General features: G+C 42.8%; 1 protein-coding gene across 1 annotated transcript in view; it reads left to right on the top strand.

Annotated features, from left to right (window-relative positions):
- Nucleotides 1-15,042, top strand: part of RASA3 (RAS p21 protein activator 3) — a 202,628-nt gene that overhangs the window by 119,267 nt on the left and 68,319 nt on the right. Inside the window, exon 5 of the mRNA XM_015411759.1 lies at nucleotides 8,749-8,825. Within this exon, the coding sequence (XP_015267245.1) occupies nucleotides 8,749-8,825 (77 nt within the window). The remainder of the gene's footprint in view (nucleotides 1-8,748; nucleotides 8,826-15,042) is intronic.

Here is a 15,042-nt window from a genome sequence, read left to right as displayed (position 1 = left end):
AACAAGGAAGGCAAGGAGGCGGCATAACACAAGTCACCTCAGAACACTACGGAGCGGTACCTTGACAGAGGTTACACATAAAAGGGGTCACACATAAAAGAGCAAAAACATTACATCAGCACTTTGAACTGGGCTGGAAGCCAATATAGCTGGAGCAAAACAAGGGTGATATGGTCCATATGACCCATTTGGGACAGCGTTCTTGTTGCGGCATTCTGTACCAGTTGTAGTTTCTAGCACATGCTTTTATGTGGCTACTAAAGTGGGCTTTTGATCTTGCCTGGGGACACGAATGACATTGGTTTCCAATGTTTACAAATGCCAGCTGCCAGGCTGCATGTCACCTTCTTGTTTCTTCAATAATGCCCCTTTTTAATGGCCGTTTCATTTCTTTTAAAAAAAATGTTACCGAATACTATGAGAGTTACATACAGTGCTGGGAATGAATTTATTGATGTTACATTACAACATATTATACAAAACTCTTGCTTAGTTTTCTGTCCAACCCAGCTCCAGTAGTGTGGTTGGTAATATTCAAACTTAATAATAATGTTAACAGTTTAAATTCATTCTGCAGTGCATGTAAATATTTCTGTTTTTTTCCAGTGCCCGTTCCTTTTCATTTACTGTCTCAAGGTATAGGTGCATGGACTTGCATGTGCACACAGACATATAACCATTTATATAATTTTGGCTTAGCTGTTGATTGTTTTATTTAGCTCTGCATATGCTCTAAATAGAGCCCGTATATTGAAAAAATATATTTTTCAGTGATTGGGGGCGGAGGGAAGTATGGTGGTGGGAGAAGGTCTTGGATTGGAAGGAGACAGAGATATGGTTATGCTCGGTCTCCTTCCAACTTTCATCCCATCCCAAGACACATTGGTGTGAAGGCTAGGATTTTAGACTCCCCTTAGACACTGATGTTGTGCAATGCAAAATCCATTAATAACAAGACCAGAATGCTGGAAGATTATCTTGCAGCACACAATGTGGATCTGGCTTGCATGACCAAGACCTGGGTTAGGGAAGGCAAAACAGTTGCCTTTACGGGAACCCCCCCCCCCGAACTTGGGGGTGGGATGGGTATTTCTCCTTCAGGCCAAAGATCACCAGTATTAATCGTGTTGGCCTTGTGTGGGTTGCTGAGGTGAGCTTGGCTGTTTGCCTGGTGTACCAATCACCTAGTGTGCTGGCCGACAGCCTGCTGAGTGTAGAGTCTCAGAGCAGCTTACAATCTCCTTTCTCTTCCCCTCCCCACAACAGACACCCTGTGAGGTGGGTGGGGCTGAGAGAGCTCTCTTGAGGACTGGTCATGAGAGAACAGCTCTGAAAGAACTTATGACTGACCCAAGGTCACACCAGCAGCTGCATGTGAAGGAGTGGCGAATCAAACCCGATTCTCCCATATGAGAGTCCGCACTCTTAACCACTACACCAACCTGGCTGGGTGGGCCTTGGAATTCCCAAGACTGTTAATTCTTGGGGATTTCAACATCCATGCTGACGAGACTGCTGCCTCCACTCAGGCTTCAGACCTGGTGTCTTCCATGTCTTCCATTGGCGGGTCTCCCAATTCGTGTCAGGTCCCACACATCGAGCAGGCCACACACTGGATTTGATCTTTGGCATAGGGATGGGTGTGGATCTGACTTCAAAAGAGGAAATGCCAGGGTCAGACCACTTGGTTCCAAAGGCCTGGCTGTGTGTTTCTGCCCCCCACACACAATCTGGGCAGTGAGACCAGAATGCTGTGCAGGATCTGATGCCTTCTGGTGTCTCACTGGATGAGCTGATAGAGGACTGAAATTCCCATCTCTCTGAAGCCATTGATGAGGTTGCCCCCCAATGTCCTCTGTGTCCTCGCCGTAGACCGTCCCCCTGGTATACTGTAGAACTCAGGGGGATGAAATGAGAACTCAGACTACTTGAGTGAGTTTGGCAGCGGGTTCACAATGAAGTTACAAGAGCATCTTATAGGATGCTGCCGGGAACTACCTGCCAATATTGAGACAGAATGTGAACTGGAGGCCCCTTAGCCACCTTTGGATTCAGTTTTTGATACCTTCAGTCTTCTCTCCTCTGCTGTTGACAGGATCCTTGCTGCTGTCAGGCCAACCATGTGCCTCCTAGATCTGTGTCCCTCATGGCTGGTGAAAGCCAGTGATGAGAGGATACGGGGCCTGCTGAGGGACATTGTCAATCTGTCCCTGGAAACGAGTCTATTCAGAGGGTCTCAAGGAGGCTGTGGTTGTACCACTCTTTAAAAAGCTGGCTCTGGATCCTACCACCCAGTTCCAAATTTATCGTTTCTGGGCAAGGTAATTGAGAAAGTGGTAGCCGAGCAGCTCCAAAGTTTCCTAAATGGCACATCAGCATTGGACACATTCCAGTCCAGCTTCTGCCCCAGCCATAGGACAGAGATGGTGCTGGTTGCCCTGACAGATGATTTTCATAGACAGGTGGATCATGGCGGATTGGTGCTGCTGTGGTTGTTAGACCTCACAGCAGAGTGTTACATGGTTGACTATGATCTTTTGATCCACTGCCTCACTGACATGGGAGCTCGTGGGGTGGCCCTTTAATGGCTTACCTCATTTCTGTCAGGGACAGAGGGTGGCACTGGGAGAGGACATATCCTCTAGGCATCCCTTAATATGTGGGGTCCCTCAGGGGGCATTTCTCTCCCTGATGTTGTTTTAACATCTATATGCGTCCCCTCACCCAGCTGGCACAGAGTTTTGGACCTGTATGTCATCAGTATGCTGTTGACACCCAGCTGTAACTGTTATTGGATGACCACCTGGCTTCCGCCCTGCAAAATCTGGCCATGGGTCTGGGGGCCATGGTGGGGTGGTTAAAAAAGAGCAGACAGAGATAGAATCCTACTAAGATGGAGGTTTTGTGGCTGGGGGGGGGGACTTCAGGGCTGGGGCATAGACTTCCCGCTCTTGATGGGGCACCATTGACACTGGCGCTCTCCAGATTACTTTGTCTCCCTTCTCTTCTACCCACGAGGTGGCCGGGCAGTCCAGAAATAGAGTGGGAATTTTTTTTAGTTCATCTGGAGATTCAATTTATCTACTGGTATTAATGTATTTTATTTTTTATAGTGATGTTTTTATTCATTGTTGTACATCACCCAAAGCCCTGTGGTAGCAGGGATGGGCGATTCAGAAATGTAATTCTTCTTCTTCTTCTTCTTCTTCTTCTTCTTCTTCTTCTTCTTCTTCTTCTTCTTCTTCTTCTTCTTCTTCTTCTTCTTCTTCTTCTTCTTCTTCTTCATCATCATCATCCATGTAAACTTTTTTTACAACCTGGTTATAGAATATATATATGCAAAGCAGCCTGTTCTCTCTCTGAGATGCTTTTAGAGAAGATTTCTTCAGTACTTTGCAGCGTTTAAATTGGAGCACTCATGAGAAAATTATTTAATGGGTCCTTTGTGGTTTCCCCAAGGGCATAATTGACATGGGCAGAACCATGATGTTTACGAAGCAGCAGCATTTAGAGCCTGATATGTCGAAGCATTTTTCTGCTGCAAGCCAGCTTTAAGTAATCTCACACCTGAGTTCTGCAACTGGAAGTAACAAAGCATTTTGGGAATAATTAGAGTCTCTCGTAATGCTATGGACTTTTGATTGTTTTCCAGAATAGTCTTATTGCTTAGCTGCTTGATTCTATTTTAAAGGCATATAGAACTGGTAGAAATCTTTTTTCCCTTGTAAAGACTTAGTGCTTAAAGGATGAGTCGTTTGACTTCCAACAGTTGCTGTGAGACAGGAAGACGGTGGTTCAGGCCTCATCTCAGCCACATGCTCACTGGGTGATCTAAGGCATGCCTCATCCACAGTTTCTCCCCTTATAATAGAAGGTAGTAATCCAGTCCATAGCCCTGTTAAGCAAGCAGTGTTACTAAGACACTGTATGTTAAGTTTCATGAACACCGCAAATGCACTATATAAATGCTGAGCTTTTAAAATGAAACTTAATTATTATCACTTTTTGCAACTGTCCACTCAACAAGGACTTACCAGCGTAGAATGAAGCACTGAGGGTCTAACCAATATTATGGTAAATTTGCTCCTAGCAGTCATGTATCTTCAAGGGAGACTGCTCCCAGAAAGAATGTCATCTTAAGTCATCTAAGTGAGACCAGCTGTTTGGCCAGTCTCACCCACTGCATTCAAAGTGATGCAACACATGTACTCAAGAAAGCGTGGACATTCCAGAACCACCAGTGACGTTGGCAAGGGAGGGAGAGGACTTCCCATCTGTTCATTCCATTCTTAGTGATGATGATGATGATGTAATTCCCAGAGAAACCCACTGCTTGAACTTCATGTTGGTCAATGCCAAGTCTCTTTGGGGGGAAAAAGAGAGTTAATGATAAGATTATGGAGAACAATATCAACCTGGCTGGTCCTGTTCTCTCCCATCTTGCTCATGCCAAGTATTTGATGCTTCATCAGTATTGAAATAGTAGACTGGGAAGGGGGGGAGAGAAATATCTTACATGGTTATTTTCTCCTTTCACAGGTTCCTATCAGAGCCCTGTCCAATTTTGACAAGTTATACCTTGTACTGCTTACCTGGGATAGGCTGGCAATACTATTAGTTTACCGTCCACCTGGCTCACTCTTAGGATTCCTCACTGAGCTGATGAAGGTGGTGCTGGAGCTGATCATGGCAGTCTGCAGTTCTGTAATTTTGGGTTTTTTTGACATCCATGCAGAGGTTGCTTGCCTGGACATGCTCAGGACTTAATGACATTGTCACAGATTATATTCATCCCGACATATGAAAAGCAAAACCATGTGGGATTTACTTTTTTCTACTGCAGAGGAAATTGGCAGCCTGGTAGCAATGAAGAAGAGGAAGAAGAGAAGAAGAGATTGGATTTATACCCCGCCCTTCACTTGGAGTCTCAGAGCGGCTTACAAACTCCTTTCCCTTCCCCTCCCCACAACAGACACCCTGTGAGGTGGGTGGGGCTGAGAGAACTCTGACACAAACTGCTCGTTCAGGAACAGCTGTGCCAGAGCTTGTGACTGACCCAAGGTCACATCAGCAGGTGCAAGTGGAGGAGTGGGGAATCAAACCCGGTTCTCCCAGATTAGAGTCCGCGCACTTAACCACTACACCAAACTGGCTCTGTCACAGTCAGAACAGTGAGAACACTGCTCAAGGCCCAGTTAGATCTTTTCCCACACAAGGATGGTGGATCAGTTAGGATGGTCTGCTCTCATAGACTCGTGGATGCAGTGAAGTTCAGGAGTGAAATTCTGTGGTCAGATTCTGGAATTCTCTTGATTATTTAAGGAGTCACAGTAGCAACTGAAACAATAGACTAACATGGCTACCCATCTGGAATTTCCTTTTTAGTCTGGAATAACAAGATTGTAAGGCCCAAAGTTATTGACAAGATTGCTCCCTGACTCCTTGTCTACCTTTCTTGAAGTTCTCCTGTGTACTGGGGAGCTAATCGACAAGAAACCAATCAAATCACATGCAATCTTTATTTCATGAGAAAGTAAGCCATGGCAACATGACAACTCTATCAAAGTAAAACTAGGGATGGGCACGAACCGGGAAAATGTGGTTCAGTTTGTGGCATGTCTGGTTCATGAACCGTCACAAACTCTTAGAGGAGCAGAATAATCTTAGAGGCCAAATGATCTCTGGCTGACTCTCCTCTACCTGCCCTCCAAGATTGGTGAGGATTGGAGTCACGGGTATGAGTTATGCTCCCCCAAAGAAGGTGCCCCCCAGGAAAGTGCTTTATGGGGAAATTATGGCCTGTTATTTCCCCAGAAAGCACTTTCCTGAAGTTCTTTAGAGAGCTGTAACTTGGAGGGCAAGTAGAGGAGCATCAGCTGGAGATGCCCAGTGAGTTCAGTGTCTCTAGCTTGCACAGGATCCATTTTATACACTCCTGAACCTGCAGTCATTTTGACAGGCACAGGTTCAGGAGTGTATAGAACAGATCCTGTGCAAGCTAGATACATGAAAGTCACAGGGGACCTCCCCTGGATGCTCCTCTATACATCCTCCAAGTTCTGCTCCCCGTTGCTTTGATGTTTAGATTGAGTGGAGACAGTCTGTCTGGAAATGAATCCATTCACAAACCAGCATGAATCTCCACAAAGAGCTTGAAAATTCATAGAAAGTTCATGCCAGCTGACCTGCCATGAACTTAACTTCACGAACCATGCACTGTCCAAAATTCGCTGTGAACTTTACTTCATCAGCCAGTTTTATGCCTATCCCTAGTAACAACATGACGTTTCCACAATTTGTCACAGAAGAAATTAAAATGCATAATAATAATTTAGAATACCTCAAAATAAAACCATAATAATACACCTTACAAGTTGATAAGTAACTCATTAATCCAATGGCTACATGTCAGCTGTACTTTCTTCAACATGTCTCATTTTCATCTTGCTCTTTATAATGGCATCAACAAATCCCTAGTTTATCCCTATCTGCCAATAGATCTGACCTTCCTGGAAAATGAAAGATGATGGTCCTCAGAAATGTGTTGTGCTCAGCCTCAAATCTCAGGCACCGAAATGTCACATGGGACAAATCCACAATAGACCTACAGTCACAAGAGCAGACTCTTTCACTATACGGAGTCCCATCAAAGTGGCCTAAAACTGCAAGCAGTAGAATTTCTAGGCATGCTTTATTGACAGCCTTTCGATGCTCATAATTCATTATATTGGTAAAGTACACTTGAAGTGTTGGGGGGAAAGAAGCAACTGCCTTTAAAGGAAGGTTATTCTCATGGTACCTAGTAATCCAACATCAGTTTGAACACTTTAGTAAACCAGTCTTTGTTTTACTAACAATTTGGCTGCATGGAAACTAAGGCTCCTCATGTATTCATCTGAGAATCCAAGGGTAGCCACTAATCTCAGTACAAAACCACACCATGAGTTGAACTTCATATCTCCATGTGTCCAAGTTAGAAGACTCGGAGACGTACAAAAGATAATTTTCAACCAATAGTTAATGGATGCTTTTTAAATCTAGTCTGTTATTAAGGGTAGAGATAATTATACTCTGACCATAACTGAAGATGTGGAAGGCAGAGGAGCCAACAGCAGGTGGGCAAATTTGTTTTGGATGACTTCTAAGGGTTGGAGATTTCCAGAGTCCCAAATTGCTGCTCCATATAGAAGCTGTGGCAGACATTTTATTTTATTTTATTTTTAATCAAAAATTGGAGAAAACCAGGCAGCCTCCTCTCTTCCTATAAGAAGAAACCAATGAGACACAGTAGGAGCAGTGCTGAAGGAAAACTCAGGCTGAGTTAGACTGAACAAGCCATTGACCCTGTTTACAAGCCTATGTTGTCACAGCCTTTCCCACTCTGCCATCGTTAAATCTCTTGGAACGTCTACTATGAACAAAATAACAAACTGGATTATTTCAACCCATATTCATCTCCATCTGTCTTTCTGTCTTGGCTTAGAAAACCTATGGATTCAATTTTTTTAAAGTTCTCATTTGGAAAATTGTGTTTTGGGATACATTTAAATTTCCTAAAGCAGGACTCTTGACACACTGGTTCAAGTTTCCTGAATACATTTGTCTGCCACCACAGCAGTTGCAAGATACAGTCTTTTCTGTGGAGAAATCCTCCCATCCTCTGTTTAGTTAGATTATTTTATATAGAGAAAAGCAATATGTCAGCCCACCATCTGAGTAATTCTGAAAAAAGCCAATTCTCCACTCTCTTATATCTGTTCAGTGTCAATGTTATTCATTATGGCTGTTTCTAGAGCTAAAATGTACTCCATCTTCCCAGTATGTTTTTTATTTCTATGTGGTCAGGCCTCAAGTAAGATTTCACTGGAGCAGTTACAAATACCAGCTGCAGTCCTCTTTCCCAGGAGTAAGACCTATTTGAATAAAATTACTTCTGAGCAGACCTGTTTAGGATTGCTCTCACATAATATCAAGCTCTGGTTCATCAGGCGGTGAGCTAATTCAGAAATTCTGATTCAGAGGTGCAAAGTTGTGAAATCTGTACTAATACAGGAAGCCAAGTATAATACCCACCAGATAAGCAGACAGCATGTTCCTGACTGAGTAGTTATTTTAGAAGAAGTGACAACATAGTCCATCCCTAGATCCTCAATTTCAGTAACCGACACTTAATTTAAACTGCTAGATTACAAAAACTTCTGGTAATTGGTCCTCAAACATGCAGTTTGCTTTATTTATTTATTATTCATTCAGATGAGATAATCATTATCTAGCTTTAATCAGTTTGTTCATCCATGGTCATGTTTGGCCTGTATCCTTGAAATTGTTATTGTTATTGACAAAATTGTTATTGATAAAATTATTTTAAAAACTGAGATACCCAACCTTGTCAACACATAATTTAAACTACTGGATTACACAAATTTTGGGTAAGTGATCCTCACACATTTTAAGAATGCTTAGTGGGTGCCTCCACAAAATGGCTGCCATGGGAGTTGGGGCCAATCACAAAATGTTGGGAGGTTTCAAGACTGTTATCATCCAATGAAGGGGCAAGGTGGTGCCTCCTGTTCCTTTCTGAAGTGCCTTCTGTTCCACTGAGGTGAAGGAAAGTTGGGCATAGCTCTTTGAGGAAGAAGGAAGTGGGCATGAGCAAACACATGCAATATGTTGGGCACCACTGCTTTAAGAATGTTTGGCTATATGGTATGTAATTTTCATATAGTGGCCTACCATTTTGTATTTCAGGGAAAGGTCCATCTAGAGTTGAGGCTCAGTGAAGTCATAACAGATACTGGTGTCATTTGCCATAAGCTTGCTACACGGTAAGACTGATATGTATCAATAACTTGACAATGTTTACTTCCAGTGCTCTGACAGCCACTGTATATGTATGTTGATATATGTTAAATATAATTAAGAACAGTGTTTTTAAAGAATCTGTCCAAGGCTCAAATAACCATGGAACTAGCTCCACAGTCCCTGTAGGACTTCTGGTTTGCTTTCCCATCTCTGTACCCACCCCCACCCCCACCCCAAAATGCTACATTTGAAAATAAGGAGAATTTGTGATGCCTGCTATTCACGTTCTTTTTTTAAAGACAATTGGGCTGGAAATGGGCTAGTTTAGAGTAGTTCTTGGATCCTGACCATTGCTTGTAAGGACATCAGCTTCCTTCATAAATCATGTTATGTATTCTGTAAAAGTCTATTTTATATTAATTTACTTTTAAAAAATAATCTGTCAAAGTAAATCCTTGGTGTCAGTTTTAGATGAAATTCACATTTAACAACCCAGAATGGAAAGATGATATGTTTGTAGAGGCCGACTAACTGACACAAATGCCAGCCCTTTGCCATAAATTACATAGTAGGGTAAATAATAAGCCAGTATAAATTACCGTGGAAAAATCCCTGCCAGAATTTCCCGAGCCCTCAACTTGACCCTTATTTTCTGAAATACAGGAAAATATAAAATATTCCATACTTCTGACGATAATTATGAACATTGAACTAGAGGCATGGTAAAAAATGATCACAAACATGCTGTAAAATGTTAATAGGAGTTAACATATAATTCATTAACTGCAGTTTTTAAAATGGGATTTTAACAACTTTTTTTTTTTAATAAACAGCAGTACATTATTATTTCTGCATGCCAGACATGTGTTTATGGGTTGCATCTCCAACAGTAAATGGTTTGCTCAAGTTGTTAAACTGTTAAGTGAAAGTGTCCTCTTGACAAATTGCCTATAGTGAATATTAGGGTTGTAATTACATCCAGACTTGGAGTTGGATCCAGTGGGAAATTTCTGCTCACACTAGAGGCCTTGTATAAGAGGAGGCACAAGAAGATGGCCTCATTAGCCACTTGTGCTAATTCATCCATATTGTGTCCTCTCTTGGATTTGCCCATGTGCAAGCAGTTTTTCACAACCACTTTTTGGACACTAGAATATACAGAGAAGAAAGTGGTAAGTGTTGCACAAGATCTTACACAAGTGGATCTGCACTAAGTCAATTCATTCTGCTTGCTCATCAATGGATCAAAGCCATAGTCTTGAACTGTCTCCAACTGTGTATTGTTGCAAAATATACATGGAGTGGTTTGTAACATCACAAGTTTGCAGCGTTCTGGTCAAAACTATTCATTTTTCTACTGGAACAGAATTACACATTTCCTTTCTCACCAGTTCTCATTTTCTCCTGCTATAAGTTTGTTCAGAGGTCATTTCAGGGGGTAACGCGGGGGAACGCAGTCCCCCCAGGTGAGGTGCAGGGGGCGGGGCACATGACGAAGCCCCGCCCCCTGCTTCCGGCCGCCCCGCTTCCAGCCCTCATTCAGCCAGGAGGAGGCAGGAGAAGAGGGAGGGTAAGTTGCTTCCTCCCCGCCTCTCCCCACCCCTGCCTGCCTGGGGCCAGGGAGGGCCTTGGCGGGGCTTCCTTGCACTCCCGCCGGCCTTGCAGGTCCACCGCCGGGCCCCTGATGTCAGGGGATGTGGCATATGCTAATGAGTTATGCTAATGAGTTCTCCTAGCTCTTTTTCTACGAAATGACCCCTGAGTTTGTTTCTTATTTTTCATGCTGTAATAGTGTGAAGAGAGAGGGAAGGGTATGTTAAAACACCACCATGGACTAGAATGTGGGCAGCCATGTTGGTCAGAAGCAGCAGGACAAAGTTTGACTCCAGTGGCAACTTTGAGACCAACAAAGTTTTATTCAAAATATAAGCTTTCATGTGCAAAACACACTTGTTCAGACACTGAAAAAGTGCATTTTGCACATGAAAGCTTATGCACCACTTGCATAAGATCAGAAAATCTTGGCCACACAAGAGAATCCTATGACTGACTACTTCTTATGGAAACTTCTGCTGCTCTTGTAAGGGAAATATTCATATTGATGTGGGAAGGAGGAGCCATATTTGGTTCCCATAGACATGGTGCCAGTTTTCATGGCACAGGAGGGTACATGCTGTAACAGTTTCCGTACTGGAACGGTAATGCCGAGAGAGGTTTTTAAAGGGAAGGTATGGTGTGGATTTAATTTCTCCAGTGTGCTGTCACCAGTTTGGAGAAATATCTCCAACAAGCTGTGTGGCAGGATTGTAACTCTATAAAGGTATGTACGTCTTCCGTTAGAAATTCAGGGCAAGACCCTCTGTAGGCTGGAACGTCAAATTCGCAGCAAAGCCTGTTGATTCACTAGCTTTTTGTGGTAAGAGAGTTTAATTAGGTATGAAATTCTGCAAAAGATAAAAGCAGCAAGGAATGTCCAGGTTATCCTTTTTGTTTATGTGAACTGCAGGCAGAAGCAACACAATCGTCTTCTCCAGTGCAACATTTTCTTTATAATGGATATCTAATCAAATGAGTTGAAAGTTCTGTTCAGAGCCATATTTTATGCAGCCTTGAATTTGAAGCATTGGGTGCTGTTCACTGGGAACCTTTTGTATGTGACTTCATTGAAAAGAGCAGGAAGCATGCAAGGACACAGTGGTTCTGTTGTACAGCTTCCATTCATTACAGAGGAGCTTGTATCGTGACATCAATTCAGTCTGTGCCAGTACCTTTTGCACCAAAAATACATTTTAGGCTCCATTTTGAACACTCGATGAATCTGATTCAGCAGAAAATGTTGGATGGGGAACACCACAGCTATCACAAATTCCTAACAGGTTTGGCTTTTTCCAGAGTCTGAACACATCCTGCAACCTTTTGTTTTTGTTTTTTAGTGTATGAAAGTTACTATCTGTTAAGAACAAAGCCTGCTATGAGAATCCAGTGCAGTTTCCTTTTACTGCTGAGGGCTTTTCCGGTCTTTTATTTGATCTTCAGCTGATCTGAGTGCTCCTTTCCTGCTCTGAATGGCCCATGAAGTGGTTCAATGGCCCCTTCACTGCTTACAGTGGGAGTGAAAGTCTAGTACAGATAACAGGAGCCCAGGGAAGATAAGCTTGAAAGGAAGCACAATGGGAGAGGATGGAATAAGATCAGGAGCCCAGCAGCATAAAGAATAATTCCAGATTGGTCATGGGGCTTTTCTGTATATCATATAAAACTTTCCTTGTGTTTTCTTTTCACCCACAAAGGCCTCCTCTGTGGGTAGTTGTTTAATATTGTGGTTACTGTGCCAACTTAATTTTAATTTGAATGTTACATGCATTGCCTGAGATATATTGAGATTTTTATAAGCACCGTATAAATATTTATCTCATTTTAGATTGCACTGTTTCAGAAAGGGGGGATTTCTGCACTCCTTGCTTATAGAGAGAGCATCCAAGTACAGAGAAACATCCTAGTTCACCCGGACACCTCTGGGCTGGTGCATAATGCTTTCTGTCCCTTAACAATTGTTAAAGGAGAAGAGGAATGGGTCAGGGGATCATGTTCTCTCTCTCTCTTGCCAATCCCTTCTCTTTTATATATAGTCTCTCTGGCCACCCTTAATCATGATTTGTCATTACACCAGCCCTCGCGTTAACCATGGTTAACTCATTAGCATAATAGGCCACACCCAACAGCAGACACTCATTAGCATATTAGACCACACCCTTGATATCACAGCACATTAGCATATTAGGCCACATCCCATGTTACCAGAAGTGTGGTCATCCAGCCACACCCACCTTTTGCTTCTTATTCTGTTTACCTTGTCAAAACCCAGAGGTTTTTTTTGTAGCAGGAATTCCTTTGCATGTTCGGCCACACACCCCTAATGTAGCCAGTTCTAATGAGTTTCTGCTGTTGGGTGTGGCCTATTATGCTAATGAGTTCCTGCTGGGTGTGGCCAACTCAGGAGCCAGCCGGAACTCCGTTCCTGTGCCTTCCTGCCCCAAAATAGCCCTGGTTAATGCTAACCAGGATTCACTCCTAATCGCATCCTGTGCTCATTCATTTTTCTTTCTTGTCTTTTGTACCTCTGTCTGTTTGTCATGACACAATAATTGATAAGCCAGATGAGTTTGGATTTTCCTCCCATTGGATTTGCAGGAAATTTTATAGTGGTTCCTTATGCAGCAGCACACACTTTCGACATGAGTTTGCCATAGGGCTAGCTCATACATTCCTCTTCATCACTTGTTTATTGCACCATCAAGTGAAATCTTCCATCTGTGAACCGTTCCAGGTAGAATTTCATATTGTGCAAACAGAAGAGCTGCTTCCTTGTGCTAAATTAAGCATAGTGTATCCCAAGCCATTCTTCCACTGAGCAAGCCCTTTTGGGGTACTATGAGATATAGGAAGGAAAGTGATAGGTGTTGCACATCTTGCACAAGCAGAACTGCAATAAGACTGTTTACTGTCATTCACACACCACTGCAGCCAAGCCATTGACCATATAAACATGGCCATTTGTCTCTAGGAAATTTACAAACAGGGCATGAAATAAACTGCCTTTTCTGTCATCTGTCCTATCATCTGGTATTCAAAGAAATACTGCCCCAGGACTTGGGGGTTGTACTTAGTTACCGCAACCAGCAGATGTGCATAAGTCCATGACTTTGTCTCTTAAAAAGCTGGGTAAGCCAGTGACCGTCACAATGTGTAAAAATGAATTCCGTGCTGTGTTGAATAGAACTTCCTTGTATTACAAATAATAAATATATAATAAATAAATATCCTTGCATTTCATTTTATACTCGAGCAGTCATGGGTGGATTAGAATGCAGGGACTGGCAAGGCATTTGAAAACTTTCCGTGGCATGCACAGATTCTTCCCTGTGTTTCTGCCTTAAAGATCAGTGCTAATCTTACAATCTGTACATTCTAATATGGTATAGTGTCTTGCATCAGAAAATTTCCAATTATTCCCATGTAGCTACAGCAGATCCTGATATTCATGTTGATAATAAAAGCAAGTATTTTGGTTCTAAGATGCATTGCTACCTAATGTACTTTAATGTACTCGAGTACGGATGTCTGACTACCTGATCTTTTCATGCATGCACATGAAAGCTTATACCCAGATTAAACTTTGTTGGTCTTAAAGGTGCCGCTGGACTCAGACTTTGTTCTACCTGATCTTTAGTTAGGATTTTCAGAGAAGTCCCATTTTAGCTTTTCCTCCCTTAAATTCTCCACCTTTCCTGTTATCTTTTAAATCCCTATCTGTATTCTCACTGTGATTAAAAGTTTAGAGACTTTTTATTTGGTGATTCTACTCACTCAGTTTTTACTCACTGGCTACCCATCTGTTTCTGGGCTCAATTCAAAGTGCTGGTTCTTACCATTAAGACCCTAAATAGCTTGAGGCCAGGGTGCCCGAAGAACCACCTCCTCCTGTACTGTCTGCACATTGCTACATAAAACTGACTTCATGTTCCATCTTGCCTAAAGTCCTCAATTATTGTTCCCCTGCCCAAAAAATCCACAATCAGCAGTCTAAAGGATTATAGACCAGTTGCACTCACTCCAATTGTGATGAAGTGTTTTGAGAAATTGGTACGTAGTCACATCGTCTCATGTATTCCATCTACACTGGATAGTCACCAGTTTGCATATAAGGCAAACAGATCCACAGAGGATGCCATCAACACTACTCTGCATACTGCTCTGTCACATCTGGAGCAGCCGAGGAGTTATGTGAGGCTGTTGTTTGTGGATTTTAGTTCTGCCTTTAATACCATCCTCCCAGATAGATTAGTGTCCAAATTGGAGGGCCTTGGACTCTCCAGCTCCATATGTTTCTGGATTTTGAACTTTTTGACAGCCCGCCCCCAGAGGGTTAGAGTAGGGTCCTATATGTCCACAGCCCTTACCGTTAATACCGGTTCTCCACAAGGCTGTGTATTGAGCCCCTTGCTCTATACCCTCTACACACAGGATTGTACCCCCACCCACCCCAGTAACACCATCATCAAGTTTGCTGATGACACCACTGTGGTAGGGCTCATCTCTGGGAATGATGAGTCTGCTTATCAGGACGAGGTGGAACGGCTTTGTGTTTGGTGCAGGGAAAATAATTTGATCCTCAACACCACCAAAACCAAGGAATTGGTAGTGGACTATAGGAGGAACAAAACGGACATCCAGCCACTG

This window comes from Gekko japonicus, unplaced genomic scaffold, assembly GCF_001447785.1.
Source record: "Gekko japonicus isolate JY-2015 unplaced genomic scaffold, Gekko_japonicus_V1.1 scaffold247, whole genome shotgun sequence".
Taxonomy (NCBI): domain Eukaryota; kingdom Metazoa; phylum Chordata; class Lepidosauria; order Squamata; family Gekkonidae; genus Gekko; species Gekko japonicus.
The sequence above is the reverse complement of the archived record's forward strand: the minus strand, read 5'-3'. Positions and strand labels throughout refer to the sequence as shown.